Source organism: Rhizopus delemar, genomic scaffold (genome assembly GCF_000149305.1).
Source record: "Rhizopus delemar RA 99-880 supercont3.8 genomic scaffold, whole genome shotgun sequence".
Classification (NCBI taxonomy): Eukaryota; Fungi; Mucoromycota; class Mucoromycetes; order Mucorales; family Rhizopodaceae; genus Rhizopus; species Rhizopus delemar.
Window position 1 is genome coordinate 1,318,025 of NW_027137834.1, and position 13,448 is coordinate 1,331,472.

Below are 13,448 nucleotides of genomic sequence, written 5' to 3' on the forward strand. Positions count from 1 at the left end.
ACAACGTCAAATACAAATATTAAGACATACAATGGAACAAATGCTGAAAGCAGACGGAAAAGATTTGGATGAAAAGAAAAGGTTTAATGCAGCATGTTATAACTAGTTTGCAGCTTTAACGCTTTTAGTTAGCATTTATGATTCACCACCCATGGTTCATCAACCAGATTTATTATTATTACAGCGAGAATACCATCCCTCTTCTGATTCTTCTATCATGAAATCAACCACAACCCCTCCTTCACCTCTACCATGCTTTGAAGACGACGATGACGATGACATGTCTTTTATCACAAGATTAAGTGACGACTCTCGGCAACCCTACGATTTCTTGAGACAGACAGACGATGAGAGCGATTCATCTCACTTGGTCAAAAAAGTAAGTTGTCATGTCAACCAAAAATACACAACTCACTCCCTTCTAAAGTCAGGAGAGCATTCAAGGAGAGTGTCAAAACCTCGAAGACGTATTAATGAATTGGAAGAAATGTTGGATGAAGTGGATTCCCAATTAAATAAAGTCAAAATGAGACGTCCTTCTGCTACAGGAAATTGAGCTATATACCCCCCCCTTCTCACTTATGAATAAACGTGAATGATTGTATTCTTTTTTGTTGTCTTTTCTCTCCTGTTTTATTATCTTGTACACAAAAACTTTTTAGTAACCGAGGGCAGCAATAGAGGTGTTGATGTCCTTGATAGAATCAGCTTTGGATTCAACAGCCTTCTTTTGAATAGCAGCAAGAGCGACCTTGCGTTGATAATAAGCAGCAGACTTGGCCTTGCGCTTTTCTTCAAGCTTGGCAACAATGTCTTGGTACTTCCAGCCGACTTCGTGAGAGATACGGCCGATGGTGGTGTACTTGCGTCCAGGCTTAAGACGGAGGACACGAAGAGCATCGGGAACAACCATACGCTTAACACGGTCATAGGGAGCAGGGACACCTTCAAAGAGCTTGATGCGGTCCAAGGCAGCAGCACCACGAGCGGTCTTGTGAGGGACCATACCACGGATGGCCTTGTACAAAATACGAGAAGGAGCACGGAAGTGGAAGGGGCCGCGAGTGGGGTTGACAAGACAACGCTTGTTAAGGTAAGCGTGGTACTTTACTATTCCAGAAAAAAAAATCGTTACTCGTCTGGTCATTTTTTTAAAAAAAATGGTTTGGACATACATTTGTTACGAAAGAATTCACCGGAAACGTTTAATTCTTCACAGCGAACAACAACGACTTTTTGACCATTAAGAGCTTGCTTGGCGATGATGGAAGCAAGACGACCGAGAAGATGACCTTTACCGTCAATGACAACAACCTAGTTTACATGAATATCAATACACGGCTTGTTTTCTCAAGTTGATTACCTTTTCAAAAGTAGACATGTTTAAAAAGGAAAAGAGAGGAGGGAGAGGATTCGTTCAGTCAGTGTACTTCAAGTGCTCTTTTTTTCGTCAGTCCTGTCTGATTTGCTAAGCCACACATTTAGGTATGGAAACACAACTTAACAAGCCACAATTGTCCTCTATCAATCGCGAAATTTAAAATTTTGTTGGCGGATTTACAGGAAATCATTAGCAGACTTTCACTACTTGATAGCGTTTTATTTTCATTGATGCAACAATGTTAATTTGAGCATGAGCGATAAGACCCACATGTTAATCAAGCGATTCTTTTACCTATGTATTACTTTTTACAAAGCATAATATACTTATTAACATGAAACATATGTGTATTCAATCATTGCTATTTCATTGCTTTACTGTTATTCATTTTTAAAATCAATTTGTTGGCATAGAGATGGATCAGTAACAAATAACATCTATAAATACTACTCTTATAAAAATTATATATAAATGTAAGTTTGACAGATCCAGAAAAGTAAATACACAATTCTGTTTTTCTTATATTTTAATTATAAGTTTAATAAGAGATCTAAAAAGACTTTAACAGTGTCTTGTGCTGTTTGCTTTATCAGGATTTCTTTTATGAATACTTTATTGATATTTTGTTTAAGGAAGATGAGTATAAAATAAGCATAGTGGGTAAAACGAATGATTGAATAAATTAGACTCAATTGTTAAGCTTTCTTTTTTTAGAATCAATTGGGTATTCAGAAGACGTGGATGTGATTGGCATAATCTCTTCTTCCTTTTCTTGTAAGCAAGTTTGCAACTAGTTACTATCATTTCTAGTTCCTTTTTTTTGTTACGACCTCTATGCGAAACCGCTTGTTTTACTTGCAATGCATTTTGTTATAGTGCCCAGACAGGCGCTATGAACGAAAAATGCACCTGCTTAACAAAGTCTCATCAACCGAAATTGAAATTTTGGCAAACTTGATTATCCCCTTGTAAAATATCGGATTGATCTATCGGCTACAAATCTCGACATTGACAAGCTCGAATGCTGAATACCAAACATTTTAATGCTGTAAAAATCGTTATCACTGATGGTTATAAGTCGATCAATCATATCCTAGATCGAGCTCCGTAATTTAACGCCTGCCTTAATTATTGAATTTGCGCTATATAGCTTGATTCTTATTTCTCCAACGTCATATTCATTTATGGCTTCATGGCTGGATTTTGTTTCTCGAACAATCAAATCATATTTTGCTCTAATAGCAACTCTCGAAATATCTGACATTGACCCTATTAATCCATTTTGATTTTTTCCGATACCATTAGTAAACGTTAAAGCCTCTCCTCTAACATAGGATGTTATTATTATTATGATTGAATCATCATAATAAGTTTTTTTTAAAAAAATAAATGAAAAACTTGCAGTGCAATCTTTATGTCGTCAATCTTATCAGTTATTGACCAAACACTGGCATTATACCATGCTTCAATCTGCTTTTCTTTAAGTTTTTGGATTCGTATAAACGTACGGGTTAATAAATACAATAATGAATCTGGTCAAAATCGTGATACTTCTCAATATCATAATATTTTCCCCATTCTTCAGTTATCAAAAGCTACTTTCCAACATCGGCTACATTATCACTACTGAACTTATTCATATAATCAACAAGCCCTTGGGTAATGGTGTTTGAAATTATGCCCTACTTTTTGCTCCCATCTCGTTCACTTCAACAGTAAAGATCTCTTTTTCTACATAGGTAAGATCATCAAGATTCAAGATCATCAAACATGGTCATACTAAAATAATAGTATTGACCAACACATTAAAACTCTTGCCTATACCGATGACATTTGCGTGGTCTTCTAAAGTTAGGATGATTAGCATCAATTACAATATCATCTCAAACAATACTTGGCTGATTTCAATGCGAAATTCAATCGGTCCAAAACTGAAGCCTTTCTCTCAATGGTCACTCAGATGACAATTGATCAAAATTTCTTCATCAGCACAATATATTTACCTACTATTCTAACAGATCTCTTGTGCCTTTCCAGTATTTAGGCTACTACATGGTGTATATGTCGTCTCAAAGAAATTTTATCCAGAATAAAATCATAGCCTCCGTTAGGGATCAAGTCAGACTGTATTCCACAAGACAAGTCTCATTGTGGGATCGGGCCACAATTGTTAATACGTTGATCATGACGAAGACTTGTTGCCACTTAAGGTTGCAGCAACCTACATAATCTTATCTTTGTGTTTTGAAATCCATCATCTACAATTTTATTTGGCTTCATAAAGACCCTCTAGTTTCTTTCAATCAATTCTGTTTACCGTTTTCCCAAGAAGGAGTGGGTCTTCTATCTTCTGAAACCCAACATTTGGTACTACAAGTTAGGCACCTTCGCCAATTGTTTGACTCCTCCTCACGCTCATTGTTAGTACGGCCTTTCCTTCTTTATCATATGACACTCATCTCCGAATGACAAGACTCTCCTATGTTATCCTTCTTTGTCTCTGAATTCAGAAAACATAAATTGAATCACTTCAACTCTATCATACATTTTTATTACAAAACTTTTGATCATTTCCATTTTGAGCCGGATTTTCCCCAGATGCCACTTCAATTAGTTCTACAATTGCCCATACGTTATCTGTTCGTATCCATCTCTAGTGAACACCGGATAAATCGTCATCCCAACTTCTTAACTACCAATTTTTTTTTGTGTAGATCCTCTCTTGCGTCGATTACGATTCCAAGTTGAAAATGAGTATGTCATAAAATCCCAATTATGTCGTCGACTTAAAAGACAAATCCCTGAAATGAGGACTATTCAATTGCAACCCTATTTATGGCGGTTCATTACTACAAACATTCAACCAGATATGCTCAACAATACAGAAGACCTTTTGGCTAAACAATCTCAACAACCATCTTCTTGGCTTCAATTTACACCTCGCTCCTATCGAAACTTCACTCATTCTAAGTTTACTACTGTACTTCCTTCTATTGCTTCCACATCCTTATCCTGGTTCTGGTCAATATCTATGCTCTTACAAGCTCGCTCATTATGGTATCAAGTACTATGTCAGAAGATACCACATACAGCCTTTCTTTATCGTATCCAAGCAATCGCTAGTTCCATTAGTCGTTTATGTCGTGAAAAAGAGGATACAATGCCCCATTTCCTCGTTTACTGTCCACAAAAGAAGATTACTTGGACAATGGTACTCAACTACCTCTCTCCTACCTTTAATTTTGCCTCAGACGATATTTTTCAAATGATGCATAGCTTACAATCTCCTTTTCATTATCGATCTGTTCTTCATACTCCTTTCATTGTCACCTTGGCTACAATCATGCGGAATACGTTGGTTTTCTATTGCCAATATATCATTCACAACGTCTCTTTTCAGATTGACATAGTAATCAAAAAATGTCTCTCACAAATATCCGTACTTTTAGGCGATCACCAACCAAACTAGTCATTCCTAATATTATAGCACTTCCCATCAAGCATAATTAATTTTACGCATTCTACAACTTCATATTCAAGTTCCATCTTTCCTCGATGTGTGACTTTAAAGTTGTCATTTTATAAATAAAGAACTTGAATTATAAAAATATATATATATATTTATAGTGAAGTATTGTCAGCTTTATTTTACTATTTTCCTGAACCCAAGTGCGCTCTGAATGGCTGACATCAGCGTGAAAGCATCATTAACAACGATTTATCGATGAACTTTCCTTGGGACTTGTGCTATTCCTGTAATTTCATTTGCTCATGGATGTTCCTTTTGACTAGGCTTATTTTACTCTACCATGAGCTGCGCGACTTATTTTACTCTTGTACAAACACTGTATAAAAAAGCTTAAGGGAAGCATCGGACTGTTCAAATACCATTTTTAGATAACATTTTTTCTGCATTATAACAGTACTTAACAACAAATAGAAATGCTAGATTATTCAAACTATTTTTTAACTGCATGCAACTAAAATTTTTACTTTTTTTTTAAAAAAAAGGGATAGAACATATTCGTAACGCATTTTAGAAAGAGGTCAGTTCTTTTCTTAATGTCATATTTTAAAAATGGCAATTGGATACAATTCAAATATGTGATACACTTTATATGCACAATAAGAGATGCATTTAGCGAAAGATTATTTCTGCTCTTGAAGCATAATATAGAATTGCTTTAAAATAGCCTATATCGTTTGATGAACATAAAAATTGCATCATAAACAAAAATTAGGGAAGGCTTTTTTGTAGACTTTATTTAATAAATATAGCAAAAAGAGTGATGGTAAACTGCTGTTTGATGTCGTGTTTATATAAAGTACATATTCTTTGTGACACATGCAATGTGTAAATTAACATTTTCTTGAGGATGAATATTATTTTGTTACTTTCATTTATTGAGGGGGAATAAGTGTATAAATAAAATATGATCATTCATAGATAATTAATCTACTTTTTATTGCCTATTCAAACATAAAAAGATGGAAGGTTTGGTTACAAAGTATAATATGGCATTTGAGGGACTACTGCCGCTGTTTCAAAAGAGATCAAAGTCTTCTTACATTGTCGCTGCTATTCTTTTGATTACTGTCAAGCAAATCTATTCTTTCTTCCGAGTGCCCACCAATCTTCGTCACCTTCCCAGTGTACCTTTTTTTGCTATGGCTAAATCATTTTTAACATGCGAACCACCTTACAGTCGGTTTAAGAGAATTACTTATCCTGCTATACAAGAGGGAAATGGATTTTATGTTGTAAGATACTTATCTTTATATGTGTTTCATTTCTAATTTTATTATCTAGAGCAAAATACCTACTGGCTGGACGATTTATGTTGCAAACCCAGTTGCTGCTAAACAGCTTTTAATGAAATCAAGTAAAATATGATGACAGTACCCATAATATATACTTATTGTAAAAAAAGATAACTTTCCTAAATCACACTATGGGCTTGACTCAATTGGTGAGAAAAGTACAGTTGTACAATTCGTGGGCCATGATAATGTTGCTTTATCAAATGGAGAAGTATGGAAAAAGCAACGAAAGGTAAATGCGTAATGGATGGTAAAGATCTATGACACTCATCATAATAGGTTATGAACCCTGTTTTTCATCGTTCAATGCCTATCAAAACTGTGGCAAGTTTGGTTCCACTGTTTTTCTCGATTATTGAAGAAGCAAATGGTAGAATTCCTATTAATCCAAAGATGAAAGACTTTACTCTAGATGCGCTTGGACTTACAATTTTTGGTACGCTCATGGTTTTTTAGATTTGAAAAGATAACTTTTTCGTTGCTAAACAATATAACGTCTTTAGACTTTGAATTCAAGGCCCTCCAAGGAGATCCTGATAATTGGACATCAGTTTATAGGCTGGTGACACGCTCTATATTTGACCCTCTCTCTTTTGTATGTAATACCATAGAAAGCTTGTTAACCTATGTGTATCCCAAAAAACGAAAAGGCGCTTATGCTGTTGTGAAACTGAATGCAAAGTTTGATCAATTGATAGACAAGAAACGTGAGAAACTTCGAAATGGCATTTTTAGTAATAAGCCTGATAATGAAAAAGACTTGGTTACTTTGATGTTGGAAGAAGATATTTCCATAACAAATGAAGAATTAAGGGTAACACATGTCATTTCTATTGTAATAGAGAACCTTGCTAATTCCTATCTTTTTTGCACAGCATCATATGGCACTTTTATTTTTGGCCGGTAAGTCAGACCTTTGAAGTCCGACCTGCTCTGTAACTAAAATACTATACTTAGGAGATGATAGTGTTTCTAACACAATATCTTTCTGTCTATACAATCTAGCCAAGAACAAGGTAACTCTTTAAATAAAAAAAATATCGGTGTCTTTGTTAACCTTGAGTGATTACGCTTATTTTGTAGCGTGCACAGCAAAAGCTAAGAGAAGAAATAATCAATATACTTGGAGATGACGATATGGATATTGTGCCTTCTTTAGAAGAATTGAAACAGATGAAATACATGAACATGGTCATCAAAGAGGTACATGATACATTCCCTTATAAAGAAGAAGAGCCTAACCTGCATTGACTAGACTCTTCGACTTGATATGCCTCTTGACTTGTTATTACCCCGCAAAACGGTTGAAGACATGTTCTTGGCAGATACTTTTATTCCAAAGGATACAGATATTGCAGTTGATGCAGGTGCTCTTCACCGTGATCCAAGGAGCTGGAAAGATCCTGATGAATTCGTGCCTGAAAGATTCGAAGATGATGGAGAACAAAAGGATCATGAGGGTTTAACGTGGGTTCCATTCAGCAATGGAACACGACAGTGCATTGGAATGAACTTTAGTTTAATGGAGCAAAGACTTGTTTTGACTATGTTGTGTAAGTCTATTTTATCCTCTTTCCCCTTTTTTTTCTGTATTATACGTGTAGCTAAGCCCTATCTTTTTATTTATAGTGAGGAAGTATGAGGTTGATGTGCCAAAGGATTCTATTCACTATGATCATATCATGTACGAACAACCAACTTATATTTGTCCCGAATCGTTAGAATTGATATTTACAAAGCGTTACTAAATTGACTTTTATTTTGAATGAAATAAAACTACTTTATAAACATACATAACCCTGATTGTGTATGTGTGTTTTTTTTCTATCGTAGCGCTTTTTTATTAAGAGAAATCTGGTAAACTTTCAAATCGAATCAGTTTTTTTAAACAATATTTACAGCAAAAATATTAATGTGAATGATTCAAATTGAGAACAAAGGGGATTACCATACCCAATAATATACAACCAATCCTTTTTGTCTTGCTCCCATTGTCATGTTGTGATTCCTGTATGGTATGCATAGCAACATATAAAAAGGTACCACCCGAAAACAAGAGTAAGGCACCCGTCCAATATTCCACATTCACAAAATCCATTGCATCCGAAAAGAATTGTAAAAATAAATAGGTCAACAAGGCACCTGCTGGTGCGGATAGTGAGAACATCAAGAGATGTTGTCTCACATGGATACGTGAGAGACCCTCACTGAGCAAGACGGTGGTTAATGCAAAGGCGGAAGGCGCCTTGTGAAGCATGATAGCAAAGAAAACGACCATAGAAAGCTGAGGATCGGAGACAGAGGCACCCAAGGCGATCCCGTCTGCTGCTGCATGTACGACCAAACCGACTGTGGGTGTCGTAAGGTGTTGAATGGGTTGGTGTTCTGAAGTATTGGTTTCTTCAGGCATATTTATAGTATTGTTATCTGTTGATGTGGATGCTGCTACTGCATCACTTGTTTTACGAGATGCTTTGAGCATGGCGTCTAATTCAATAGAATTTCTTTTATCAAAGTTTGCATTGGCTGCTGATGACTGTGATGGATGGACATGCATTGCACTGAATTGATCAATAACAAACATTACAGCAAATCCAATCAATAAGCATAATCCTACAACGGCATGTTCCTCCAATTGATGGTCGGTTTCTAGATCTGTACTTGTTTCTGATCTGCTACTGTTATATAATGTTTCAACTCCTTCGGGTATGATGACTGCAAGACTAGTGGAGATGAGTAGACCTGCACTAACGGCTGTTAAGAAGCTCAAGTTGGACTGGGATAATTTTGTTGTTAAAGGTATACATCCTGCAACAAAGCTTGATATAAGCATTGCTATACATAATAATAATAGCCATATAAATGGATTTAACATTGTAAATTATAAAGGGAAAAAAAAAAGAAACAAATAATTTAAAAGTCCTAAACGATACATGTTTTCTCTTCCCTGCACACGAGTCTGAAGTTCCTTTTATAATAAAAATTCTTTTCTGAGCAAAAACATATTTAAAAGCTTGTGTTACGCTGTGCATGATTGATAGAGTAACTTGGCAATACCTACTTTCCTTAAAAGCAAAGTACCTCCTTATTGAACATGATATAATCAAATGAGAGAATATACTTTGATTTGTTTAATATTTTAAATTATTGGATGCCTTTATATCACATCGTATTATTTAGTTACTATTAATACACCAATAATGACCTACATACAGTTGAAAAGAATTGGAGTAATCAAGCTCTCTTAGTAACAAGGTCCTTTCAATTCAACCGCTGATACTTTATTACTTTTTGTGTAGACTTGTTTATTTAATAGGGGCTTTTATTGTTTCTCGAAAAGTGACATGCATTACAGATAATAAATGAACCTTAGTAAAACATTAATACATGAAAAAAGGGGAAGTGAAGCCTATTCAGATTACAGTTTGTCAGCTAGATCAATAAAAGACTGGAGTTTTATTCAATAAAGGATTTATATATTGTACATTTAGATTTTTCTTTGTCGTGTCTTTCCTTAGCCATATACTATCAATAGAGCTTAGAGAGATGTATTAATTGGGACTTTTGTTGTATGTTTAGAAAAAAAAAAGCAATATATTTACGTTTATTTCAATATAAATCTTGAAAATAAGAATATTAGACAAGAATGAAGATAGTTTAAACGATTGTTATGTAAGTAATGCTTATTTCTTATTTGATACGCTCAACAATAACGATATCTTTAATACATATATTACTGCAATAATTATATTTGTTGTGGGTTTATTATGCAAACTCTAAGTCATTTGAAGCATGCAATACTTTCTAAATATTAAACCAACGAGACAGCATATAAGAAATCAGGCAAGCATATGTGCCTATAATTAACTGTTGAAAAGAAAAAAGTACACTCCTATAATATTGTAATTTCAAATCTTGTAGCCTGGGATATTTATATATGTTCAAACCTTTGATTATTTTACATTATGAAGAATTAGAGCTCAAAGATTTAAAACTAATTTTTAGTGATTTTTATTTGGTTGTATTAAGCTATAATGAGTTGCTATTTCAAGCCAGAAGGAGAGAAAGAAGGAAATGGACAAGAATTCAGAAACTTGGATAGACAACTAAAAGAGAGCAAAAGAGGGTGATGTTAAGGGCTTGAAAGTATGAAATTCAAATAGGACTTGCAAATATAAGAACGAGACAAAGATAAATAAGGATAGGAATAGACGGGTAGTCTAAATGAAAGAATTCTACTTGATAATTGCCCGTAGTTTCACTTGTTGTATAATGGTTAAGGTAATAAAGAAGGAGGTGGAAACAAAGATCGAGAAAAAGCTTGTGTACTTTTTGAGACTGATCTTTATTTCAGTTTAAGTTAAAGTAAAAACTATTCTAATTGAAGACAGACACTTGCATCTTATTGAGTGAGTGGCTTGATATCTTCTATTGTAAGCGTTCTTCTAATCTTCAGGTACTTTGGCAAGTGTCATCAATAATTATGATTATGAAAACTTTTCATTTGCTCTTTTGTATGCCTGTCATAGATTATCTTTTATTCTGGGAATTCCTCAATGATTTGAATAACGTTATTTGACGCGTTATTTCAATTATGTGAAAGATTAGCAATATTCCTGACATTGGGTTGGATTTTGTTATTTTAGTGGATACTTCTTATCAAAAAACTCTCATGAATACAATACATATTCTTTTAGAATATGTGTAATTGGAATTGATTGTATTATCTTATTTAAATAAACTTATATATTATTTTAGCTATGATCTTGTATTAATATATATTTACTAATGTCAACTACAACCAGTTACTGTTCTACAACATTGCCTTTGTTTTTAATCTCAGTTCATCCTGGCCTCATCCTGGCCTTTGTTTTTTAATCTCAGTTCGTCCTGGCTTCATCTTGACCTTTATTTTTTAATCTCAGTTCATCCTGTGTGTTATCGCGTAAGAGTAAAAAGATACAAAATTCAACGAGACCTAAAAAGTTCTATTTATATTTAATATTATTGTATCCTATATTTGTATCCTTTTCATGAAGGCTCAATTAAATCCTTTTCAAATATGCTTTAATTAATTATAGCTGTAGATCTAGTATGAATAAATTTTAATATGAAGACCTGTTCCTGGTTATGCAAGTGGACTGTTTATAATTATTTCTTAAGCATATCTATTTTTCATTTATGTCTCATTGCATCAGAAGTTATACTAAAACAACTTATACTGAGCTGCTGGAGTGGAATTAGCTATGGCCGAATAATAGAGAAAAGATTACAAGAAATCTTTGTAAAGCATCCATTACTGTGATCTCTTATAAACTGAATATGAATCATGCTTAAAGTATATTGGGATACGATATCCTGACCTCACTCTGGCTTCGTCCTGGCCTTTCTCTTTAGTCTCTGTCCATCCTGGCTTTCTTTGTTTTATCGCAGTTCATCTTGGCTTTTTAATACAATGGTTACTATTACTAAGGAACAAGCAATTTGAGTTTTCTATTGCGAGCCTTATACCCAGGGCAATGTTCATAAATTTAGCAAGATCATATATGATTTTGAAAATATCGAAATCTGCTACTTCGACGATCCTAAAAGATCCCTACTACAATGTACAAGAACAATCAACTCGCATCCCTTTGAGATACATACTTACAAAAGTGAAAGGGAAATCTCAACAAAAATTGATAAGGAACAAGAACTACAAGAAAGACGAAAATTAAGTATGTATAACTACAAAAAATAAAGGCTTTCTGGTGATAATTGATTTTTCATTGCTTCCATTTCCATAGGTAGTACAATAACACCAAATTAGTCTTCGGACAAAGAAATTTATTGAATCGCATAACAAAGTAAAGTTGTCTTTTTCCCATCCTTCAATTCATTGAAAAAAAAACATGTTAGCTCGAATCTCCATAAACTGCACACGACATTTAAATATATCTTAAGATGAAATAAAAAAAAGTAAAGCATGTGGTGTTTTTTATCTTCTTAGAACACATCACACGATTAGAGGAATTGCAGGACTTGTTGGATTGAACAAGTTTACTGTGCAAGATATAAAAGCCAAGATTGACAACTATGACAACTCTTTGGCTTAAAAGCATACAAGTCGTCCATTGAAGATAGTCGAAAGAACTGAAAGGTACTTGAAGAGAACAATTACAGAGGATTATTTTGCCTCTTACAAAGAAATAAGTATGGAATTAGCAAGGCTAGATGTTTTTGTTTGTATAGAAACTCTTCGATCGTATGTCGATCGACTTGACTTCAAATAATACAGAGCAGCTCACAAGCCTTGATTGACTGCAGGACGCCGCAAAAGTAGGCTTTGCTGGTCGAAGGAAAGCATCAATTGGACCGAAGACCATTAGAGAAATGTTGTCTGGTCTGATGAATTGCACGCTTGCATGAAAGGCAGTAAACGCAGAAATAGAGTGCTCAGGAAGGAAGGAGGACGCTATGACGAAAGAAATATAATATCCACAGTCAAGTGGGGTGGAGGTGGTGCTATAGGTTGGAGATGTTTTTGGAAAGGAGGTTTCAGACCTTTAGAGATTATTGAAACTGATTCTGTAGACCAAGAAACATACATCAATATTTTGGCCAATAGATTCCGTCTTTGGTTTACAAATGTTGCCTTGCATCAGGAGAGGGATTTCATCTTCCAAGAGGATGGCGCTTCCTGTCATACAGATGGTTATGCTTGATGACAGAAGGAAACCCACCAAATCAGGGGTTTTGAGTACTGGCCTGCCCGAAGCCTTGATTTGAACCCTATCGAGCATGTTCGGAATGCTTTTGAAAGACGAATTGAGAGAAAAAGATCGTCAGTCAAAAAACTGCAGCAGTTGAAGGTGGCTCTACAAGAAGAGTGGGCAAAACTGGAAGATGAGTTTATTGAACAGTTATTTCGAAGCACGAAGAGACGATGTGAAGCAGTTATAAGAGCTAAAGGCGGCACAACAGAATACTAAAAACTATTTTATGGGTATACTTTTAAAATAAGCACATGTATTGATTGGTCTTGTACTTACAGCATTTTTAGAAAGTAATGTCGCGTTATAAAAGCTTCTATAATACAAATTATACAGAAAACGACTTTTGGGATGCGACATTCATTTTTGGAAGCACTTTACATGCCACATTTTTTGTCCGAAAATACATTTAGTGTGATTGTATACCGCAACTTGTACAATTTTTAAACTTAATTTACCTTCCTGAAAATCCCAACAACGATATCACATATGAT

At 34.6% G+C, this 13,448-nt stretch overlaps 5 protein-coding genes across 5 annotated transcripts; 3 read left to right on the forward strand and 2 right to left on the reverse strand.

Annotated features, from left to right (window-relative positions):
- Window positions 1–658: 658 nt before the first annotated feature.
- On the reverse strand, window positions 659–1,006 carry RO3G_10703 (60S ribosomal protein uL13; the record flags this gene model as incomplete). The annotated part of the gene is made up of 1 exon (XM_067665288.1): window positions 659–1,006. One exon carries the CDS (start codon window positions 1,004–1,006, stop codon window positions 659–661), a length of 348 nt encoding a protein of 115 aa, XP_067521389.1.
- A 3,181-nt stretch (window positions 1,007–4,187) lies between these two features.
- On the forward strand, window positions 4,188–4,850 carry RO3G_10704 (uncharacterized protein; the record flags this gene model as incomplete). The annotated part of the gene is made up of 1 exon (XM_067665289.1): window positions 4,188–4,850. The coding sequence occupies one exon, from the start codon at window positions 4,188–4,190 to the stop codon at window positions 4,848–4,850; it is 663 nt and encodes a 220-aa protein (XP_067521390.1).
- A 1,046-nt stretch (window positions 4,851–5,896) lies between these two features.
- On the forward strand, window positions 5,897–7,950 carry RO3G_10705 (uncharacterized protein; the record flags this gene model as incomplete). Its single annotated transcript, XM_067665290.1, has 10 exons — window positions 5,897–6,142; window positions 6,192–6,264; window positions 6,313–6,434; window positions 6,482–6,572; window positions 6,814–7,016; window positions 7,078–7,105; window positions 7,160–7,218; window positions 7,286–7,405; window positions 7,458–7,755; window positions 7,832–7,950. 10 exons carry the CDS (start codon window positions 5,897–5,899, stop codon window positions 7,948–7,950), a joined length of 1,359 nt encoding a protein of 452 aa, XP_067521391.1.
- Window positions 7,951–8,111: 161 nt separating this feature from the next.
- RO3G_10706 (uncharacterized protein) lies at window positions 8,112–9,035 on the reverse strand (the record flags this gene model as incomplete). Its single annotated transcript, XM_067665291.1, has 1 exon — window positions 8,112–9,035. The coding sequence occupies one exon, from the start codon at window positions 9,033–9,035 to the stop codon at window positions 8,112–8,114; it is 924 nt and encodes a 307-aa protein (XP_067521392.1).
- Window positions 9,036–12,606: 3,571 nt separating this feature from the next.
- RO3G_10707 (uncharacterized protein) lies at window positions 12,607–12,906 on the forward strand (the record flags this gene model as incomplete). The annotated part of the gene is made up of 1 exon (XM_067665292.1): window positions 12,607–12,906. The coding sequence occupies one exon, from the start codon at window positions 12,607–12,609 to the stop codon at window positions 12,904–12,906; it is 300 nt and encodes a 99-aa protein (XP_067521393.1).
- Window positions 12,907–13,448: the final 542 nt, after the last annotated feature.